The sequence below is a fragment of the Salvelinus namaycush genome, chromosome 40 (genome assembly GCF_016432855.1).
Source record: "Salvelinus namaycush isolate Seneca chromosome 40, SaNama_1.0, whole genome shotgun sequence".
Classification (NCBI taxonomy): domain Eukaryota; kingdom Metazoa; phylum Chordata; class Actinopteri; order Salmoniformes; family Salmonidae; genus Salvelinus; species Salvelinus namaycush.
In genome coordinates this window covers 19,079,561-19,103,343 of record NC_052346.1, presented here as the reverse complement: position 1 = coordinate 19,103,343, position 23,783 = coordinate 19,079,561, and the positions used below count along the sequence as shown (strand labels likewise).

Below are 23,783 nucleotides of genomic sequence, written 5' to 3'. Positions count from 1 at the left end.
CGGCCAAGTAGCTAGGTCCGGCAGGCCAGCCAGGTATCTAAGTCCAGCTGGCCAGATTGATAGGTCTGGCCAGCCGGCCAGATAGTTCCTGGACAAACTGACGTTTCTTCTCCACAATGAATTTATGTAGCGATCGATAGAGCAGAGTAATTACTTTCAGGGTGAGTCATCAGGCAACCAAGGCCAAGGAATGGAGAGAGAGAGATGACCTGGAGGGAGTTCCAGACCTCAGCTTTTTATAAGGCAGAAAAGCAGAGATGGGTGGCTGACAAGGAAACATTAAACACAAAATGCACACACACTTTCCTATCTCTCTCACACACACACTATGTAAATAAATTGTAATTGTTTATTTGATGTGTGCTTTTAGGATTGGAGATATCTAGGTCTACAACTCTCTACAGTGCAGTTAACAAATATACTCTTTAATAACTGACAACATTCTATAATGAATACATATTAGAATAATGATCCATAATAGAGACCAATAGTGACTGTGTTGTGATTGTTTAGTGTTTTATACAAAACACTGCTGTCTTTCGTACTTTGTAAACCTTTTTAATTTTCTCATACAGGGTTCTGTGAAAGATTGTTCCGGTACAGTTCATCTACTCACATTTCAATGAACTCAAAAATATAAAGGCTCCAGAAAAAAATATATATACAGCTTATTTAACAACACAATATATATATACAGCTTATTTAACAACAAAATATATATATACAGCTTATTTAACAACAAAATACATATACAGCTCATTTTTTGCCATTGCAGGTTTTTACAACAACAACAAAACACAAAGTAGAATTACAATACAGTAATTAATACAATGTGTTACTGTAATCTCACAGAAACAAAAATAATTACAGTAAAATTACAGTGCAATGGTTAACAAAAAATAGTATTGTAAGGGATTGTAAAGGATGTGATGGGTGGTTTCTGGATCCCACCTTCTGTTAGGGTCTGGCCACATCACCTCATCCACATCACAAGCAATGTCATCCCTGGCTAGGCAACGGGGAAAATAATTGCCTATCCAACCATGGACTGACCCCACCTCAATGTCTCCAAATGCCTCTTCCATTGCTTGCAGAAGAGGCACGCGGGCATGTGGTTGGCGGTCATACACTTTCCAACGCCAAAGCCGAAAATAATTCCTCAATTGGATTGAGAAATGGGGAGTAAGGGGGCAAGTATACAACTGTGAAGTTATTGTGGTTGGTGAACCAGTCCCTGACCAGAGCAGCCCGAAGGAAACTAACATTATCCCAGATGACAACAAACCTGTGCTGCTCTGGTCCGTCCTGTACAACTACATTATGTAGTGCATGCAGAAATATGATCATGTGTTGCAGTATTGTAGGGACCCAGGGTGCCATGGTGATGGAGAACTCCTTGCAGACTAATGGCAGCATACAAGGCGGAATGTCCCCCACGCTGCCCAGGGACATTCACAACGGCTCTTTGTCCTATAACATGTCGGCCCCGACGCCTGGTTTTAGATAGATTGAATCCAGTTTCATCAATGAAAAATAACTCATGAGGCTGTGCAGCTGCATCAAAGTCCAGGACTCTCTGTAACAGAAAATGCAGACACTGTACTGTGAATATGGCGTAACTCAAAACACAGGACTCCAATGTCTACATTTTCACACAAGGATGGGGGTGGGTTGGGTCAGACACATTCAGTCAAAACTACGAGCAAGGCAGGTTCCTCCACAGACCCCTCCCCCACACCCAGAATGGGGGCACCTGCCTGGGTCACATACTGCTTGTCTGAATGTATCTATGCAGTGCAAATAGGACACAATCTACTGGCATTACTGTACTACAGTATCATACAGTGACACTTACTTGCACAGAGTCATAGTGAAGGTCTTTGACTAACGCTGTTCCTCTCAAATGGAGCCCTGGACAGCTGCTTCATCGTAAGTTGGTGTTGACATAATGACACGGTTGATATTATGGGATGTTGTGTGATCTGCGATGATTTGCTCTCATAGTTACAGTTTTCCATAATTGTTTACACACGTTTGCTGAATCTTTGGCCTATTGTCCCCAAACCTGAACACAAAACGCTAAACTCTACAATTCTCTAGCAAAAACAAACACTGCATTCAAAACTGTTTTCTTTCCAAAATGTTTTTTTGCATCAAAATGACACAAGTCATATGAATAGATCTGTCTACCAACAACACACTGATGTGCTCAACACAAAACACTACTATGAATAGATCTGTCTACCAACCAACAACACACTGATGTGCTCAACACAAAACACTACTATGAATAGATCTGTCTGCCAACCAACAACACACTGATGTGCTCAACACAAAACACTACTATGAATAGATCTGTCTACCAACCAACAACACACTGATGTGCTCAACACAAAACACTACTATGAATATATCTGTCTACTAACCAACACACTGATGTGCTCAACACAAAACACTACTATGAATAGATCTGTCTACCAACCAACACACTGATGTGCTCAACACAAAACACTATGAATATCCCATCAGTAGGTTTATGCCTTTTGCATTTTCAGTGTTCCACTGTAGCTGGTTGTAAAAGATTGTCACAGTAATGTATACCTACTCAAATATACATAAACACACACAAATGCAATAGCGACATTGTCATTTATTTCCAAAAATGCAATATTTTGAACACTTGTGTTTTGTATGTAACACTTTCTGTACCCAACAGGAGAAAACCAGGAAAAACATTCAGTGAGATAAAGGGGTTTCTGTACAAAAAATGAAAGTGGCTCATTCTTCCAAAACTCCAAACAAAGACAAACACATGCAAAATGTAAGGAAAAAGACATTAGGCTGCATCCTGCCTCCTATTTTGGCCACAGCACCTCCTCTACATCACAAGCCATGTTCTCCCTGGCTAAACAGCGGGGAAAGAATCTTCTGGAGTGACGGATCCAGCCCCCACATCAACTTCACCACATGCATCCTCCAATTCCTGGAGAAGAGGCATGGAGGGGATGGTGATCATACGCCTTCCATCCCCATGCCAGAAAAAAAACATTCGATAGGGTTTAGTAATGGGGAATATGGTGGGAGGTATAGAACAATAATTGTGTGTGGTCGATGAACCAGTTGTGGACCAGAGCATCCCGGTGGAAACTCATGTTGTCCCAAATGACAACATACCTGGGCTGCTCTGGTCCACCCCTCCACTCGGCTGGAATGAGGATGCCATGTAGTGTGTCCAGGAATGTGATGAGAAGGGCGGTGTTGTAGGGACCAAGGTTGGCATGGTGATGGAGGATGCCTTGCTGGCTAACGGCTGCACACATGGTGATATTCCCTCCACGCTGTCCAGGGACATTCACAATGGCACGGTGGCCAATAATGTTCCGTCCCCGTCCCCTTTGTTTGGCTAGGTTGAAGCCAGCCTCATCAATGTAAATATAAACGTACTGAATTGCAGCGGCATCCAGCTCCAAGACTCTCTGAAACAGACAAGACAATGTGACAGACCTAGAGCAGTCAGTATGGTGAGACACAATACACTGGATTACAGTACTGTAATGTGTCTATACAGTGCTGATATGGTAGTAAATTCACAGTATAGTACTTACTTGTACATATTCATTGCGCTGTTCTTTAACCCTCTGAGTGTCGCTCAAATGGCACCCTGTAGACCTGTTTCATCCGGATTCGGTTGTGCTGTAATACACGGTCCAATGTAGACAAGCCCACCTGGTGAATGTTACTGAATATTGTGTTGTCTGCAATTATGTGGTTCTGGATTTTTCGCTGTCTAATGTTATTGTTTGCCACCACCATGTTCACAATAGCGATCTCCTGTTCTGGTGTGAACAGCCGGTGTCTCCCACCATGGCCTCGCCGTCTCTCAGTTCTGCAGAAGATCCACAAATATGTGATTGGTTACAGTAAACTAAAATAATCTATTTTCTTTCAATATGAAATGATATTACTGTAACATTGACCAACAATCCCTGAGTAACATAGGCCTGCTGATATGTCGGACTGCAGTATATATACAGTATACATACATAAAGAGCATAGTGTAGATGGTAGGTAACTTACCGGTTGTCATTTCTGAATGTATGGATGATAGATGCAACCGTGTAGCAGCTCAGGTTGTGCTGAACTCTCTGCCCAGCCTCTCTTATACTCAATCCATGGTTAAGCACATGGTCAACCAATGTGGCCCTGATCTCATCTGAGACAGTCCTTCCTACTCTCACTCCTTCACCATTGACTTCCAAAACAGGAGAGCTCATCTGGCCTTTTGTAGTGCTTAAGCTCTGATTTCAAAGTGAACAATTCAGCAACTAGTGTTTACACCTGTGAGGGGGTGTTGCAAATTGGTGTATAGAGCTTGGCATTGTGATTGGCGTTGCTTTCCAAAGGGACTAAAGAGAGCTTAATTTTGAATGTTGTGCCTAATGTAGAGAACTATGTAGTGTTTTGCAAAAAGTGTGATAGAATTGAAAACTGAGTGGAAAGCAGGAATTGTGTTTGCAATTTTGAAGACTTGGTTTAGGGATTTGGTACATGAGTTTCAGGTTTCGGTGATTGCGTTTCAAGTTCCAATTTTAGTGTGTAAACAATTGGGAAAAACTAATGTAGGCAGATGGTGTTTGCCAACACTAGATTGACAATGGCCAGTTCCTGGGTGAACAAACATTGCCTTCCACCCTCAGGTCTTTGTGATGGGGCCGTGAGTCGGAAGCAGGTGAAACATTAAGAAAACCAAACCAAGAACACGACACTAACATAAGGCAGAACGCCGATACACAAGAACAATACCAACTGGTGAGTGAACATGGGAGTGTGACATATAGGGGAGGAAATTAAATGAAGGAAATGGAGTCCAGGTGTGAATCATAATGATTAACAGGTGTGCGTAATGACGGGTTCGCGCAAAGCTGATTTCCAGGACCGGTGGTTAGTATTCTGGTGAGGTCACGCATCAGAGGGGAGGAGCAGGAGCAGACATGAGTCATCTGGTAGTTCTGTAGAAAATCCAATAATGTGATGTTATTGTTCTTTTTTACATCCTGTACACAGTAACATCAAAACTGTATTACATGTACTTAACAGCACTATACCCATTTGTTTTGTTCACTGAGGAGCATAGACCTAATATTGTAGGACTACATTGCAGATTTTGCATCACAGTACAATACAACAATTACATAGGTACAGTAATGTAGAAAGTTGAAGACATACCTGTTCTCCAGTCTAAATGTCAATATTATGGATGCTACCGTGTAGCAACTCAAGTTGGGCTGGACTCTGCCCAGCCTCCCTCATCGTCAGGCCATGATTTATGACATGGTCCACTAAAGTGGCCCTGATGTTGTTGGAAATATGTCTCCGTCTATTGCCTGGTCCCCTTCTTTGTTCTCTCGCTTTCGCTGCGTACATGTCTGTAAAGTTCTCACAAAAGAGGTGCGTTTACCTGAGGTCTATTTGTAGTGGTAAGGCTCAGACTAATTGGTGTTCAATTACTGTTGAAGTGTTTTCATGTGTGTGCGTGTGTGTGGGTGTTGCCAATTTCAGGTATGTTTTGCATTTTGAATAGAAGTGTTTTCCCTATGATTGCAAGAGATTTCCTTCTTGAACGAAGTGTCTAATGTAAGAAACAGTGTGTAGTGTTTTGAAAGTGTGTTGCAGAATTACAAACACAGTGCAAACAAAGTGCAAAGCATAAAATGGGTGTGTACTTTTGGTGCCTTTGTTAAAGGCATGGTTACAAAAGTGAAGGTTTTGATGCTTTTGTCTGAGCATTCACTTTGTGTGGAAGCAATCGGCAAAAACTGTGATAGAAAATGACTCAAGTAAAAGTGAGTCACCCAGTAAAATACTACTTGAGTAAAAGTTAGAAAGTATTTGGTTTTAAATATACTTAAGTATCAAAAGTAAAAGTATAAATCATTTCAAATGGCTTAGATTAAGCAAACCAGATGGAACTATTTTCATGTTTTCTAACACTCAGACATAATTTACAAACAAAGCATTTGTGTTAAGTGAGTCCGCCAGATCAGAGGCATTAGGGATGACCAGGGATGTTTTCTTGATAAATGCATAAATTGGACCATTTTCCTGTCCTGCGAAGCATTCAAAATGTAACGAGTAATTTTGGGTGTGAGGGAAAATGTTTTGAGTAAAAATTACCTGATTTTCTTTAGGAATGTAGTGAAGTAAAAGAAAAATTTGTCAAAAATTGAAATAGTAAAGTAAAGTACAGATACCCAAAAAAAAAAACTTGAGTACTTAAAAGTATTTTTTACTTAAGTACTTTACACCACTGAATAAGGTCATCAGAATGTCTGTTATGGCTATACACATCTGGCTTGACTAGGCTACCTGCTGATACCTGGCCTCAGTCCTTGTTTCACAGAATCTAATCTTACATGTCATCAATTGTAGTTGTCATTCACGGGAGACGACATGTTTACTGTTGCATTGTCTTTGGTTTCACTTTAGCTTCTCTGTGAAAATAGCTCTATTTGATTTAGATCCAATTCCTCAGAACTCCAGTCCTCACTTCCTCAGATCAGTGTCAATGTTTCTGTGGGTGAACAGTAAACACACAGCCACTATCTTCAGTCCAGCAGTTTTAGGCCCACCACTACAACACTACACTTACTACCCAGGGAATATTGCACAACTCATTGGTAATAAAAACAATAGTCAATGTCTTGAACAAGACAACTGGAAGACATTGATGATACAGAGTCAAGAACAATGTGTTGAACGTATTTATTTTGTAAAGAAACATCTCTGAGAAAGAATGCAATGGATTAATAACACCAAATCTACCTCAAACCGTACACAACATCATTAGTTACGATGCTGGGCTTCAAAACACGAAGAGAAAAGACTAGAGGGATGGGGGTTGAGGTGAGGAGGGGGTTTCAGGGGGCAGACTTCTTTATGGGTTTCTCTTTATGGTCATTATTGTCTGCATCGGAGGAGGAAGAAGACACAAGAGGAGGAATCTTTCTTTGGTTTATCCTCTTCAGCTGGGGCCTGCTTCGGTTGTTGGTGTCTCAGCCTTAGCTGCCTTTGTAGGAGCCTCTGTATTTGTGGGGGCCTCTTGAGTTGCAGGGGCTTCTGTCTTTTTTGTGGGGGCCTCTTGGATTGGAGGGAGACTTTTCTGAGTTGCAGGGGCTTCTGTCTTATTTGTGGGGGCCTCTTGAGTTGCAGGGGCTTCTGTCTTCTTTGTGGGGGCCTCTTGGATTGGAGGGAGACTTTTCTGAGTTGCAGGGGCTTCTGTCTTATTTGTGGGGGCCTCTTGAGTTGCAGGGGCTTCTGTCTTCTTTGTGGGGGCCTCTTGGATTGGAGGGAGACTTTTCTGAGTTGCAGGGGCTTCTGTCTTCTTTGTGGGGGCCTCTTGAGTTGCAGGGGCTTCTGTCTTCTTTGTGGGGGCCTCTTGGATTGGAGGGAGACTTTTCTGAGTTGCCGGGGCTTCTGTCTTTTTGGGGACCTCCTTTCCATCCACCTCATCCTTCATCAAGGCTTTCTTAGGTGGCTGGGGCGGCTCTGATGTGGAGTCAGGAAAGAGGAAGAAGATCTCAGTCTGAAGGTTTTGTAGGATGTTTTTCAGGTTTTCAGGATGTTTTTCATGTTTTTCAGTAGCTTTGTGGAACCATCCTGATTGCTACGCTCACCATTCTGTTTCTGTGTAAATCAGAGTGTGAGCTATTGCGTGATCAGGACGGTTCCACCAGACTCTAATAGATGAAGACATACAATTTGAATTGGAAATGTATAGTATATTGGCCATGTTCAAATCAAATTGCACATCCTACTTGAATCAGATGTTTGTATGAATTGAATAGACACCACCTCTGCAACACATCCACATAACATTGGGATCAAATGAATCAATGAATCAATGTCTAACAATCGTACAAGGAACAACTCACAATCAGAATACCATTGGATCTGTCTACAACATGTTAAGAACATTGTCTTTGACATCATGCAGTTATACAGTGACATAGGTAGGTAGTACAGACAGAGTGATATTAGCCATAACTGAGAATGAACAGCAATCTGGAGTGGTGTTAGAGCGCACTGTGACTGATTGGTCCGTGAGACAGAGACATCTTAGATGGACAGTGATATAATGGTATGTTGGATTCCCTGGTGTCTTCTCCCCATACATCAGATCAGATGGTTCAGTAGGGCCGATGTCCAGTACTTACCACAATTCACTGCCTGCTCTAAAGAAAAGCCCACGCTGTTAGGGAAGAGGATAAATTACACCACTTAACCGGCAACTTGAAATGTAATACCAGGTTTACTGCAAATGTGTTACAGCTACAGACCCTATATAAACTGAATGTTGTTTGATCCTATGTATAGGTACCTCATTATAAGCCATGGGCTAACTGGGAGTACTGGCTATGACAACCCACATCAAGTCATGAGTACTGAGCCCCCATTCCCTCTGGGTTTGTGCATCGTTAGCTCACCTGTCGTCGGGGGCGATGTCGTGCATTAGGCTGCGGTAGTTCTCGATCTCGGCCTCCAGCTTCATCTTGACGTGAAGCAGCTCCTGGTAGTCATCCACATGCCTCTCCACCTGCGTCCTCACCTGGACCAGCTCTCCCTCCAACTGCAGCAGGATCTTATTGAGGCGGGTCATCTCACGGTTGTACCGCCCATCCGTGTCCTTCAGAGATTCCTCGTGGGAGTGGACCTGTGACGGACAAGGAAAGAGACCAATCAATTTGTGAGCAGATGTGACGGACAGGCACAGGGACCAATCAAATCGATTTGAACTCACTACTTTTATTTGTATTTCCTGACTATAAAGACACCCAGCCAAGCATTGTGAAATGCTATCAGATGTTGGACTGTTTTGTATTAGTTGTTGTTGATAAATCAAGTTCACATATGTTCCAGGTGGCGACCATATTGATGACAGGTCATGAAGTTCAGTCTGGTTTGTAATGACAGAGTTCAATGTAATAACCAGGTTGGCTGGAATGTGTGTCGACAACACAGCTATGTTACATCCCTATATAGAGGTGTTGCATTCTCTGTATGTTACGGGATGTGTGTGCATAGTTGACCCCTGTTTAGCATGGTCAGCTTTACCTTGACCCAGTTTACAGTTGACCTACACTCTTAGATAAAAAGGTGCTATTTAGGGTTATTCGGCAGTTCCCATAGGAGAACCCTTTGAAGAACCTTTTCGGTTACAGGTAGAACCCTTTTGGTTCCATGTAGAACCCTTTCTAAAGAGGGTTCTACATTGACCACAAAATGGTTCTACCTGGAACCAATAATGGTTCTCCTATGGGGATAGCTGAACCCTTTTTTCTAAGCATGTACGACAGTACAGGTGATGTATGGGGGTTACCTATGTTGGGTATGGTCCGGTGTGTGTGATGTCACTGGTCAGGTGATGTGAGTGTTTTACTATAGCATCATTTACATGGGCTACAATATGATGACATACCAAAACCAACACAGGGGGACAGAATGGAGTCTTTTCAGACGGAAATGTGTGTGTGTGTGTGTGCGTGCGTGCGTGCGCGTGTGCGTGCGTGCGTGCGAGCGAGCGAGAGAGAGATAGTGCAGGTAGGTATGTTTTACCAAGCTCATTATAGACTGTATGTCTATCTCCAGGAGGTGTCTCTGTCTGCGCAGGTCTTTGAGCTCATTCTTGCCTGAATGCAGAGCCTCAGTATTCTGAACCACCTCTACCTTGATGCTGTCAAACTGTCAGAGAGAGAGAGAGAATCAAACTCAGAACTGAAAACCAAAAAAGCACTGTACAACAGCAAGATGCTGACACTAATTGAGGAGTCCATAAACACAAACAACTTCTGGCAAAATTGGAAAAACCTAAAAAAAAAAGGACAGGAATTAGCAATACAGAGGCATTTGTGTGTAACAGTAACCTGGGAAGGTTTTCTGTAGTATTATAAATGTAAGAGTTCTAAACTTCCTTAATAAGCACAATGTCTTGAGTAAAAGCCAAATTGGATTTATACCAAAACATCGCACGACCGATCATATTTACACCCTACACACCCTGATAGATAAACAAGTCTACCAAAATAATACCAAAATGTACGCTTGCTTTATCGACTTCCAAAAAGCATTTGATTCTATTTGGCATACAGGACTGTTCTACGAAGTTATTGAAAGTGGTGTAATGGGTAAAACATATTACATAATTAGTTCAATGTATACTGGGAATACATTGAGATTCAAAATTGGCAAGAAAATAACTTAATTCTTTAAACAGTAGTGGGGCCTTCGCCAGGGTTGCAATCTGAGCCCTGCGCTCTTCAATATTTAAATCGACGAATTGGCCACTATTCTATAAAAATCCTCAGCCCCTGGTGTTAGTCTCCACAGCCTTGCCATTGAGATGGGTAGACCCAGGAAAACCTGGCTCCGTGTAGAGGAAAGGCTGTGCAACCACTGCACCACAGCAGAACCTGAGACAGAGCTGCATTTCCTGACAAAATGTCAAAAAATATAAAACAATTAGAGAGTGTCATTTTCCCAAATTTGAAACCCTTATTCAAGGTTTCAAAGACCTCTCTGATGAGAATAGGCTGCCCGTCCTGTTGGGGGAGGACGCAGAGAGCTATGGGTTGGCAGCGCACTACAGTACATTGCTGCCTGCCATAAGATGAGTCAGTGTCTGACATACCAACCTATGCTTATTGTTATTGTAATTGTTCAATGTATGGTTATTTTGACCCTTGATTATTGTAGTTACTGCTGTCCCATTGACAATATTGATTATTATTATTTGAATTATGTTAATATTGTAAATCTTTGGCAATATGTACATTGTTACATCATGCCAATAAAGGAAATTTAATTGAATTGAGAGAGAGAGAGAGAGAGAGAGAGAGAGAGAGAGAGATAGCGAGCGAGATTAATTAATTAAGGAATGAACAAACAAACAAGCGAAGGAATTAGATAATTAATGAACAAACTAATATAGTGTGGTTCATTGATAAGGAAGTAAATCTTCATACCTTGCTCTGGTACCAGTCGTCGGTATCCTTGAGGTTCTTCTTGGCCAGTTTCTCGTACTGGGAGCGGATCTTGTTGAGTGTATCACTCAGGTTATTGTCCTGGGAGTCAAACTCCACGAGGACGTTGGAGTCCTTGATCTTCTTACGCAGCTCATCAACGTCCTGCATGCAGCAGGGGAGAATACAGTAGTTATTATGGGCTATTTCAAGTAAAAGCTTCTCTAGGATCATCTCTCCTATTCCCAGCTATAAACCTAACCATTATGAGGTAAATCTCAACACTGTTCCAGGAACAGTGGGTGAATGAGTGTGTGCCCTTACATCCTTATGGTCCTTCTTGAGGACGGCGAGCTCTTCCATCACAGACTCGACCTGGCTCTCCAGCTGCATGCGGTTCAGGTTGGTGTCGTCAATCATCTTCTTCAGACCAATCAGGTCCCGCTCCACAGTCTTCCTGGCCTGCTTCTCGTTGTCCAGCCTGCAGAGGAGAGGACAGGAGCATGTCTCTCTTAGCCCCATACAATGTAAAAAGCCCCATTGGGTTTTAGCAAAGACTGCTATATGTAAATGAGCACCATTTTCATAAATGTTTTTATTATAATGACATAATAATAATCCAATAATATTAATTTTATTTTGTGTATTTTTGTCCTATTTCTATTTTTTATTAATTGAAGGTTAAATAAATCTCCAGGTCTTTTTCTATAATAAATTGATAGCATGTCATGTCTCACTTGTTTTTGAAGTCATCATTGGCCAGTTTGGTGTTGTCAATTTGCAGTAACAAACGTGCATTATCCATGGTCATATCACGGAGCTGAAACCGAGAGAACATGGGCCAGTTATTGAGAATTCAGTAAACACACCAAACGATTCACAGACAGAGATCAAGTGACTATCAGGTAAATAAGCTCAGCTGACATAGACATACAGTACTGTACATTGATCATTCAAAGGGCAAAAATGCAGAATAAATCAGTCTAATTAATCATATTAAATAATTAACTGAGTGAAAAATCACCTTCTTCCTGAGGTCATTCAACGGTTTCTCAACCACATCCCAGTCGCGGCCGTTGGGGTCTCCTCTCTTGTCCAAGATGTCCTGAATCTGGTCCTCCAGATCTTTGTTGGCTTCCTCCAGGTTCCTCACCTTGCCCAGGTAGCCGGACAGACGGTCGTTGAGACCCTTCATGGTCTTCTTATCATCCGGGGCGGGCCCGGGGGCAGGAGAGACATCGTTTGAATTCTCTGGGTCAGAACGCATCGCGTTCCGTAGCCCCTCCAGACTGGCCACGGACACCCTGGAGCCTCTTCCCCCGGCCCCACCGAACATGCTAAAGGCTCTGTTACTAGACATGGCAGTAGTTGGTTGAATGGGTGAGTTGAGAAAGAAAATAGAGAGGCAGTGTAGAACTGATAGTCACCTGTACAGGTAGTGATTGAGAGATGCGAGGGACTGTTTTTATACCGCTGCTCAACACCTGAAACCGGCCCCAAAGATACGATTGGCTGTAGTACGTCCAGCACACCCCCGGGCAAACAGGTTTAGAGTAAACATACAAGTTTTCCTTTGTGACTTTGTTGTTTTTACTATGAAATTTAGAGTTCCACCTCAGCTGATTGGACAGAGGCAGACACTTGAGTGGTGAGGGTTGGTCCTTGCCCACCTTAAAATCGGGTGATAACCTGAGAAGAGGTGCCTTTCCCTAAACTCTGAGTCTGATACTTGAGACTCCTTCTCTCTCTGTCATTCTGACAAGAACACAAAGACAAGATGTCCAAACCAGGCGGATACAGCAGCCAGTCCGACACTCCCTCCGGTAACAAGCCCAAAAGCTACCCGAACGTCGCCACTAACAAGGACCTTCTAGAGCCCAACAACCCGAAGGTGGACCCGAAGGACCAGTCAGCCAAGACCCAGGAGAAGGACCAGATGGTTGGACTCAACGACAAGTTCATAGCGTTCATTGACAAGGTGTGCTATTTTATTATTCTATTATTATTATTATTATTGATTGGATTAATAATTTTACTAAATCAATGCATTGATGCAATAGGTCTGTCTGAAGTCTGCTGGTAATAGAGAAACACCTGTATGACACTCCTACATAATTATTTCAGCCATATGATATTTGATTTGATGCTTAATTTATGCATTTTCTTCCAATTCATTGTGTAATAATTCCATTAGATAGACCCAAAACACATCTTGAGATAAAAAACAAATGTATATTTCTAATTATCTACAGGCCTACGTTTTGATACATTCTACTTAACTGTCATTATACTTCATTACCACCTTTACATAGTTAGAAGCCTACCTTCAGTAAAATAAGAGCCTCTGTAATCATCCCAGCAGCGGGGTTTATGTAGCCAAAACATTCTACCCAGAGAGAGGTGTTCTAGCGGTCTCATCACCATCACTCACACCTGTAAAGAAAACCTGTCAGACATAGAGTCTCCTGCTCTCTGCTCCGTGTTCTGAGCCTCTCTCTCACTCCCTCTCTCTCTCATTCTTTCTCTCACTTTCATTCTCTCTTCTCTCTCCTTCGATCATAGGGCGTTTTCAACTGCTAAGGTGCCACCTTGTCGCCAATAACAGAATACCATTTCAAAATGGAATTATTTTTAATCTCTTGCGAATTTTCCAAATCAATTTTCTTTAATAGATTTTTGGACTTGGATTTAGTCAATATTATATAATATTTTTGTTGGGTTACATTTGTGAGTGTGGGGGCCTATTTGTTGTTAACAGACCATAGTGTGAGTATGTTGTAGTGAATCACACATTGGTTCTATATTTAATGGCCATGAGAGTCTGGGTGTAAACCTAATGCATGTTGCTGCCACCAAGCAGCCAGAAAGTGTGCTTGCCACACAGACACACACGGTGGAATTTTAGCTGTGGGCAGATCTGGTGATGCTCAGTTAGTGTAATGAGACCCTTCATCACTGAGGCTCCACATAAGTGCCCACACACACGCACGCACGCACACGCACACACACACACAATGGCATCCCACAAGACTAACAGGTTGTAGAGTCACTTTTTCAATATCTGTTAAATTCCTGCTAGCAGAGAAGTGGAGGCTTACAAATCTTAACCCACAATCCCCCAGTGACATGAATAAAAAAATGGATAGGAGTTTTTTCCTTCTATAACTCATTGTAGTTTACTCTGACTGGTTTCAGATGCAACCACCTTGATTGAGTTTCTGATCCAATATACTCTCTCTCTCCTTCTCCCTTTAGGTGCAAAACCTGGAGCAGCAGAACAAGGTCCTGGACACGCGCCTGAAGATCCTGAAGGAGCAGGAGGACTACCAAGGCAACGTGGACGCTGTGGTCCAACAGCTGGCCAACGAGTTGCAGCGGCAGATCGAGAACCTGGCCCGGGACAAACAGAAACTGAAGCAGGAGCTGGCCCGCTGCCAGGACGAAGTGGACCAGACACGCAACAAGTCAGTGACTTCACAGAGCCTTCACAGAGCCTTTCGTAGTTAAGAGTTAATAGAATCGAATAGAACAGAATACAATGGAATACAATACAAAATAATACAGTGCAATACAATAGAATGGCATTGAATTGGACAACATGCACTGCAAAAGATAAATCTAAATTATGAATGTATTTACCATTTCAGGGACGCCCTAACAAACCACCCAACACATGATTCCTGTGAAGCAGGCCTAGGGAGAAAACTAGGACAGTCAATTGTATAATATAAATCATAGTTTAGATATTGTACAGGTCACCAGGCCTCCAGGAAATGCCACAGTCCACAACAGGAACCTCATCAGTCTAAAGTGACAAACAGCGTTTTCTCACGCTAGGCTACGGAGCATTTTTCCACCTGGGTCCTCAGTCCTCAAGAGTCGGAGGTGCTAATTCTTTATCCTTACATAAGCCTCTGTCCACTGGGTTGAGTTAAGTATGTACAGGGGGGCTCTGGTGTGCCCTGCACTATGTCTGTGGGGAGAGGTAAATGTACTGTAGTCAGTGTACACTCCCCAGCCCCTCTACTCCACTCTACCCCCTAACCATGGACCTCTGTGTTGCACAGTACCCACAGACATGGCTCTGAGAGTGGAGAAAATGTGGAACCCTTTGGGAGCTGGGCCCATTCATCCCATCCATCCTGGGCTCTTACCCAGTCTGGATCAGCTCAACACAGGCACGCGATGCTAGGGTGTCTGACTTGGAGGGGTTTAGAGGGGAACAAAGCTGCAGATGTTCTGACAGTAGGATGATAAATTGACATGTCAGTGAAAGGGGTTTGGGGATGCGTGTGGTGTGTCGTGGTGTGTCGTGGTGTGGTGTGTCATGGTGTGTCATGGTGTGGTGTGTCGTGGTGTGTCGTGGTGTGTTGTGGTGTGGTGTGGCATGGTGTGGTGTGTCGTCGTGTGTCGTGGTGTGGTGTGTCATGGTGTGGTGTGTCATGGTGTGTCGTGGTGTGTCGTGGTGTGGTGTGTTGTGTCGTGGTATGGTGTGTCGTGGTGTGGTGTGTCGTGGTGTGTCGTGGTGTGGTGTGTCATGGTGTGGTGTGTCGTGGTGTGGTGTGTCGTGTCGTGTCGTGGTGTGGTGTGTCATGGTATGGTGTGTCGTGGTGTGTCGTGGTGTGGTGTGTCGTGGTGTGGTGTGTCGTGGTGTGGTGTGGTGTGTTGTGTCATGGTATGGTGTGTCGTGGTGTGGTGTGTCGTGGTGTGTCGTGGTATGGTGTGTCGTGTCGTGGTGTGGTGTGTCGTGGTGTGTTGTGTCGTGGTGTGTCGTGGTATGGTGTGTCGTGTCGTGGTGTGTCGTGGTGTGGTGTGGTGTGTCGTGGTGTGTCGTGGTGTGGTGTGTCGTGGTGTGGTGTGTCGTGGTGTGTCGTGGTGTGTTGTGTCGTGGTGTGCCGTGGTGTGTCGTGTCGTGGTGTGGTGCGGTGTCATGCTTGCGGGTGTGTGTGCTTACCTGAGCTCCCATCTCAGTCATATCATACCAGGGCGGCAGGTAGCCGAGAGGTTAAGAGCATTGTAACCAAAAGGTTGCTGGTTTGAATCTCCAAGCCAATTAGGTGAAACATCTGCCTGTGCCCTTGAGCAAGGCACTTAACCCTAATTTCTCCTGTATGTTGCTCTGGATAAGAGCGTCTGCTAAATGACTAAAATGTAAAATATCAAAACAACAATGTCCTCTTCATTATCCACTCTGTGGTCCTCCAGGTACCAGGATGAGATCCAGAAGAAGTCGGATCTGGAGAATGACTTTGTGATCAACAAGAAGGATGTGGATGAGGGCCAACTGGCAGCCGTGGATCTGGCTCTGGAACTGGAGGACCTGATGGGAGAACTGGACTTCCTGAGGCGGGGCTATGATGAGGTAGGCTGACTGACACACCCATCGGCCAATCAGAGGCTAGGTGGAACCAGAACCATATATAGCCTAACATGGCGTCCAGTGTAAAAGTTTGCCAAACTCTCTTTACTGCATGGCGCTGTGTGGAACTATTGCAACTGACACCTACCCAGTGCACAAACCATCTCAAATCTGCCAACTAGGGCAGAGCGAAGGAGGCAGTTACCTGGAATGAGACGCAGCCCAGATGTCTTTCTCTTTACCCCTTTTTCTCCCCAATTTCGTGGTATCCAATTGGTAGTTACAGTCTTGTCCCATCGCTGCAACTCCCGTACGGACTCGGGAGAGGCAAAGGTCGAGAGCCGTGCGTCCTCCGAAATACGACCCTGCCAAACCGCACTGCTTCTTGACACAATGCCCACTTAACCCGGAAGCCAGCCGCCCCAATGTGTCGAAGGAAACACCGTACACCTGGCGACCGTGTCACCGTGCATTGCGTCCAGCCCGCCACAAGACTTGCTAGTGCGCGATAGGACAAGAACATCCCTGCCAGCCAAACCCTCCCCTAATTGTGCGCCGCCCCATGGCTCTCCCGATCCCGGCCGGCTGCGACAGAGCCTGGACTCGAGCCAGGATCTCTAGAGGCACAGCTAGCATTGCAATGCAGTGCCTTAGATCACTCGGGAGGCCCAGATCTCCTTCTCTAATGTAGTATTGTTGTCCTGGCTGTGGTGTGACAGGAGCTGAAGGAGCTGGAGTCTCATATCCAGAATGAGACGGTGGTCGTGAAGGAAAGCAACAAAAGATCTCTAGACATGGACGAGATCATCAACAGCGTCAAGAAACAGTACGCGGACATGGCCTCCCGTGCCAGAGAGGGGGCAGAGCTGTGGAACCAGAAAAAGGTGAGGATTTATTTTATGTCATTTAGCAGACACTCTAATTCAGAGAGACTTACAGGAGCAATTAAGGTTAAATGCCTTGCTCAAGGGCACATTGACATATTTTTCACCTGGTCGGCTCTGGGATTTGAACCAGCAACCTTTCGGTAACTGGCCCAACGCTCTCAACCGCTGTGGTGGTGGGGGTGAGTGGTGAGGGGTGGTGGGGGTGGTGAGTGGTGGTGGGGGTGAGTGATGGTGGTGGTGGTGGGAGTGGTGAGGAGTGGTGAGGAGTAGTGGGGGTGACTGGTGGTGGGGTGACTGGTGGTTGTGGTGGGGGTGAGTGGTGAGGGTGAGTGGTGGGGGGGTGAGCGGTGGTGGTGGTGGTGAGTGGTGAGGAGTGGTGGGGGTGAGGGGTGGTGGTGGGAGTGGTGAGTGGTGAGTGCTGGGGTGAGTGGTGAGTGGTGGTGGGGATGAATGGTGTGGTGGTGAGGAGTGGGTGGTGGTGGTGAGTGGTGAGGAGTGGTGGGGGTGAGGGGTGGTGGTGGTGGTGTTGGGAATGGTGTGGTGGTGGTGGTGGTTGGGGTGAGTGGTGGCTGGGGTGAGTGGTATCTATTGTCCATCAAGAATAACTTTTGTTTCGCAACTTAATCACGGTTACACATCAGAGCCACACACACCAACATTATGTAACACAGTTAATGATGTTGACGATGCAACAAGAGTGATGACTATCCTAAATATATTCACTGATGCCCCTCTATCCTTTCTCCCCCTCTTTTTCTCCCTCCCTCCCTCCCCTCTCCTCCCCCTCCTCCCCCTCTCAGATGGATGACATAGTGCTGACAGCAGGTCAGTATGAGCAGGATGTACGTGATGTGAAGAAGGAGATTGCTGACATGCTCCGTCTAACACAGAGACTGAAGGCAGAGCTGGAGACCCTCAAGAAGCAGGTGAAACACTCTTGCACGCATACACACGCAATATACACGCATATATTTCTATATCCTTCTCTTCCGTTTCCCTCTGACCCTCTCCCTCTGACACTCTCCCTTTGACCCTCTCCCTTCCATTTGACCCTCTCCCTCTGACCCTCTCCCTCTGACACTCTCCCTTTGACCCTCTCCCTTCCATTTGACCCTCTCCCTCTGACCCTCTCCCTCTGACACTCTCCCTTTGACCCTCTCCCTTCCATTTGACCCTCTCCCTCTGACCCTCTCCCTCTGACACTCTCCCTTTGACCCTCTCCCTTCCATTTGACCCTCTCCCTCTGACCCTCTCCCTCTGACACTCTCCCTTTGACCCTCTCCCTTCCATTTGACCCTCTCCCTCTGACCCTCTCCCTTTGACCCTCTCCCTTCCATTTGACCCTCTCCCTCTGACCCTCTGACACTCTCCCTTTGACCCTCTGACACTCTCCCTTTGACCCTCTCCCTCTGACCCTCTCCCTCTGACACTCTCCCTTTGACCCTCTCCCTTCCATTTGACCCTCTCCCTCTGACCCTCTCCCTCTGACACTCTCCCTTTGACCCTCTCCCTTCCATTTGACCCTCTCCCTCTGACCCTCTCCCTCTGACACTCTCCCTTTGACCCTCTCCCTTCCATTTGACCCTCTCCCTCTGACACTCTCCCTTTGACCCTCTCCCTTCCATTTGACCCTCTCCCTCTGACCCTCTCCCTCTGACCCTCTCCCTCTGACCCTCTCCCTTTGACCCTCTCCCTTCCATTTGACCCTCTCCCTCTGACCCTCTCCCTCTGACCCTCTCCCTCTGACACTCTCCCTCTGACCCTCTCCCTCTGACCCTCTCCCTCTGACCCTCTCCCTCTGACCCTCTCCCTTTGACCCTCTTCCTCCCCTCCCTTTACCCCTCTCTCTACCCTCTCCCTCTGACCCTCCCCCCCCCTCTCTCTGACCACCCCCCCTCTCTCTCCGACCCTCTCCCTCCGACCCTCTCCCTCTCTCTCTTCCCCTGTTCAGAAAATAGTTATTGAGAAGGACATTGAGGTTGTGGAGGTGGATGGGCAGAATGCGTTGGAGCAGGCCAGGGATAATATTGTTGCGCTGGAAGACGCTCTCCGCAGGGCCAAGCAGGACATGGCCCGTCAGGTCAGGGAGTACCAGGAACTGATGAACCTCAAACTGGCCCTGGACATCGAGATCGCCACCTACAGGAAGCTACTGGAGGGAGAGGAGATGAGGTGAGTAGCACAGTGGAGGGGGTGGGGGGGGGGGGGGGGGGGGCAGGGGGAGAGAAGTGTGTGTGGTGACGGGGGATGTAGGAGAGATTGAAATGGAGAAATACTGTAGTATCCTGCCTATACTTAGCCCGTATTCTCTCTGTCATTTCAGAATGAATGACCATATACGTCAGCAAGGTAAGAGCTCTTCTTATTCCCTCCAGTGGTTCACTCTCTTCTTCGTTAGTTTATTTAACCTTAGAACCTCTAGGTAGCATCTACATGATACGTTCCACTTCAGAGTTGCACTGGTGGAAAAAGTACCCAATTTTCATACTTGAGTAAAAGTAAAGATACCTTAAAAGAAAATAACTCAAGTAAAAGTAAACGTCACCCAGTAAAATACTACTTGAGTAAAAATGTTAAAGTATTTGGTTTTAAATGTACTTAAGTATCAATAGTAAAAGTATAAATCACTTAAAATTCCTTATATTAAGCAAACCAGACAACACGATTTTCTTGTTTTTAAAATTGACAGATAGCCAGACACACACTCCAACACTCAGACATCCTTTACAAACAAAGGATTTGTGTTTAGTGAGTCTGCCAGATCAGAGGCAGTAGGGATGACCAGGGATGTTCTCTTGTTAAGTGCGTGAATTAGACAATTTTCCTGTCCTGCTAAGCATTAAACACGTAACAAGTACTTTTGGGTGTCAGGGAAAATGGAAAATGGAGTAAAGGAGTAAAAAGTACATTACTTTCTTTAGGAATGTAGTGGAGTAAAAGTAAAAGTTGTCAAAAATAGAAATAGTAAAGTACAGATACCCCAAACAACTAATTAAGTAGTACTTAAAAGTATTTTTACTTAAGTACTTTACACCACTGCCGAGTAGTTATTTCCCATCCTCAGTAAATGTGTAGAAGGGTGAGTAAGAAGAGAAAGATCCGATAGGAAGGAACTGTGACCTGTGTTGTGTCATGATCTGTGTGTGTCCTACTAAAATCAAATCATATCTCTTTTGCTCAGATTACTAAAACAAACCAACCAATCCCAGTCCTTGCTTGCACGCAGACATTGATTTGCCGTCGAAGCCCCTCCTGACTCTGAAGCCCCTCCCATTAGATGCCGTTGCCCCCCCAACCAGCCCCAGGAAGCCCCTCCTGACTCTGAAGCCCCTCCCATTAGATGCCGTTGCCCCCCCAACCAGCCCCAGGAAGCGTCTGCTGATCAGAATTGAGGTGGAGGCGGGCAGGGTCATGTCCAAGAGCTTGCACTATTCCGACAATTAACCAAGTCCACCGTCACTCTGCTGTCGCTATAGTAACACGGTGTTGTACCTCTTTCTCTCTCTCTCTTTTCCATCTAAAAAAACATTGCGGAGTCTTTTGTTTTACGTTAAGGTCATTGTTTAATAAGCTAAGGTGTTAAACTTACAAACTTTGTTTTCAACTGCAGTTTGAAGACCATGTGCGACAGTAACAGGAGCTCTTACAAAATGTGTCCTGTGCTCTTTTTCATTACGTTTGTGGTGGGAGAATTTATCTGTGCTCGTGTGACTGGGAAGGCCATGTCCTCCAAAGCTTGAATGTCACTGAACCAGGTCCAAAATAAAAAGAGAAAATATTAAGGTACCAAATATGTGTATGGTTTGTTTAAGGAGTATGTCTGTCACCCTATACAACTCAGCCCTGAACTCAAGGTATACATGGGCCTATTGTCACCACACAGACAGAGATATACTTCCTAGAACCCCGGGACCATCACTGTCGTCATATAAGTACTTACATTCAGTATCTCCTTTTGATGAAAACAACTGTCTAATATGACAACGGTAATGTTAAACACAACTGTCTAATTTGACAACGGTAATGTTAAACACAACTGTCTAATATGACAACGGTAATGTTAAACACAACTGTCTAATATGACAACGGTAATATTAAACACAACTGTCTAATTTGACAACGGTAATGTTAAACACAACTGTCTAATTTGACAACGGTAATGTTAAACACAACTGTCTAATATGACAACGGTAATGTTAAACACAACTGTCTAATATGACAACGGTAATGTTAAACACAACTGTCTAATTTGACAACGGTAATGTTAAACACAACTGTCTAATTTGACAACGGTAATGTTAAACACAACTGTCTAATATGACAACGGTAATGTTAAACACAACTGTCTAATTTGACAACGGTAATGTTAAACACAACTGTCTAATATGACAACGGTAATGTTAAACACAACTGTCTAATATGACAACCGGTAATGTTAAACACAACTGTCTAATATGACAACGGTAATGTTAAACACAACTGTCTAATATGACAACGGTAATGTTAAACACAACTGTCTAATTTGACAACGGTCATGTTAAACACAACTGTCTAATTTGACAACGGTAATGTTAAACACAACTGTCTAATTGACAACGGTAATGTTAAACACAACTGTCTAATATGACAACGGTAATGTTAAACACAACTGTCTAATATGACAACGGTCATGTTAAACACAACTGTCTAATATGACAACGGTCATGTTAAACACAACTGTCTAATTGACAACGGTAATGTTAAACACAACTGTCTAATATGACAACGGTCATGTTAAACACAACTGTCTAATATGACAACGGTAATGTTAAACACAACTGTCTAATATGACAACGGTAATGTTAAACACAACTGTCTAATTTGACAACGGTAATGTTAAACACAACTGTCTAATTATGACAACGGTAATGTTAAACACAACTGTCTAATATGACAACGGTAATGTTAAACACAACTGTCTAATATTGACAACGGTAATGTTAAACACAACTGTCTAATATTGACAACGGTAATGTTAAACACAACTGTCTAATATGACAACGGTAATGTTAAACACAACTGTCTAATTTGACAACGGTAATGTTAAACACAACTGTCTAATATGACAACGGTCATGTTAAACACAACTGTCTAATATTGACAACGGTAATGTTAAACACAACTGTCTAATTTGACAACGGTAATGTTAAACACAACTGTCTAATTTGACAACGGTAATGTTAAACACAACTGTCTAATTTGACAACGGTAATGTTAAACACAACTGTCTAATATTGACAACGGTAATGTTAAACACAACTGTCTAATATGACAACGGTAATGTTAAACACAACTGTCTAATATGACAACGGTAATGTTAAACACAACTGTCTAATTTGACAATGGTAATGTTAAACACAACTGTCTAATTTGACAACGGTAATGTTAAACACAACTGTCTAATATGACAACGGTAATGTTAAACACAACTGTCTAATTTGACAACGGTAATGTTAAACACAACTGTCTAATATGACAACGGTAATGTTAAACACAACTGTCTAATATGACAACGGTAATGTTAAACACAACTGTCTAATATGACAACGGTAATGTTAAACACAACTGTCTAATATGACAACGGTAATGTTAAACACAACTGTCTAATATGACAACGGTAATGTTAAACACAACTGTCTAATATGACAACGGTAATGTTAAACACAACTGTCTAATATGACAACGGTAATGTTAAACACAACTGTCTAATATGACAACGGTAATGTTAAACACAACTGTCTAATATGACAACGGTAATGTTAAACACAACTGTCTAATTTGACAACGGTAATGTTAAACACAACTGTCTAATTTGACAACGGTAATGTTAAACACAACTGTCTAATATGACAACGGTAATGTTAAACACAACTGTCTAATATGACAACGGTCATGTTTAACACAAACTGTCTAATATGACAACGGTAATGTTAAACACAACTGTCTAATTATGACAACGGTAATGTTAAACACAAACTGTCTAATTTGACAACGGTATGTTAAACACAACTGTCTATTGACAACGGTAATGTTAAACACAACTGTCTAATTGACAACGGTAATGTTAAACACAACTGTCTAATATGACAACGGTAATGTTAAACACAACTGTCTAATTTGACAACGGTAATGTTAAACACAACTGTCTAATATGACAACGGTAATGTTAAACACAACTGTCTAATATGACAACGGTAATGTTAAACACAACTGTCTAATATTGACAACGGTAATGTTAAACACAACTGTCTAATTTGACAACGGTAATGTTAAACACAACTGTCTAATATGACAACGGTAATGTTAAACACAACTGTCTAATTTGACAACGGTAATGTTAAACACAACTGTCTAATTTGACAACGGTAATGTTAAACACAACTGTCTAATTTGACAACGGTAATGTTAAACACAACTGTCTAATATGACAACGGTAATGTTAAACACAACTGTCTAATTTGACAACGGTAATGTTAAACACAA

General features: G+C 43.6%; 2 protein-coding genes across 2 annotated transcripts; one reads left to right on the top strand and one right to left on the bottom strand.

The window, feature by feature from the left end:
- Positions 1–8,479: 8,479 nt before the first annotated feature.
- Positions 8,480–12,375, bottom strand: zgc:92380 (uncharacterized protein LOC445086 homolog). The gene is made up of 6 exons (XM_038979827.1): positions 12,040–12,375; positions 11,753–11,835; positions 11,340–11,496; positions 11,019–11,180; positions 9,613–9,738; positions 8,480–8,710 (listed from the first exon to the last, which is right to left on the bottom strand). Exons 1-6 carry the CDS (start codon positions 12,373–12,375, stop codon positions 8,480–8,482), a joined length of 1,095 nt encoding a protein of 364 aa, XP_038835755.1.
- Positions 12,376–12,792: 417 nt separating this feature from the next.
- On the top strand, positions 12,793–20,705 carry LOC120033460 (intermediate filament protein ON3-like). The gene is made up of 8 exons (XM_038979826.1): positions 12,793–12,993; positions 14,271–14,479; positions 16,221–16,377; positions 17,094–17,258; positions 18,062–18,187; positions 19,213–19,433; positions 19,585–19,610; positions 20,539–20,705. Exons 1-8 carry the CDS (start codon positions 12,793–12,795, stop codon positions 20,703–20,705), a joined length of 1,272 nt encoding a protein of 423 aa, XP_038835754.1.
- Positions 20,706–23,783: the final 3,078 nt, after the last annotated feature.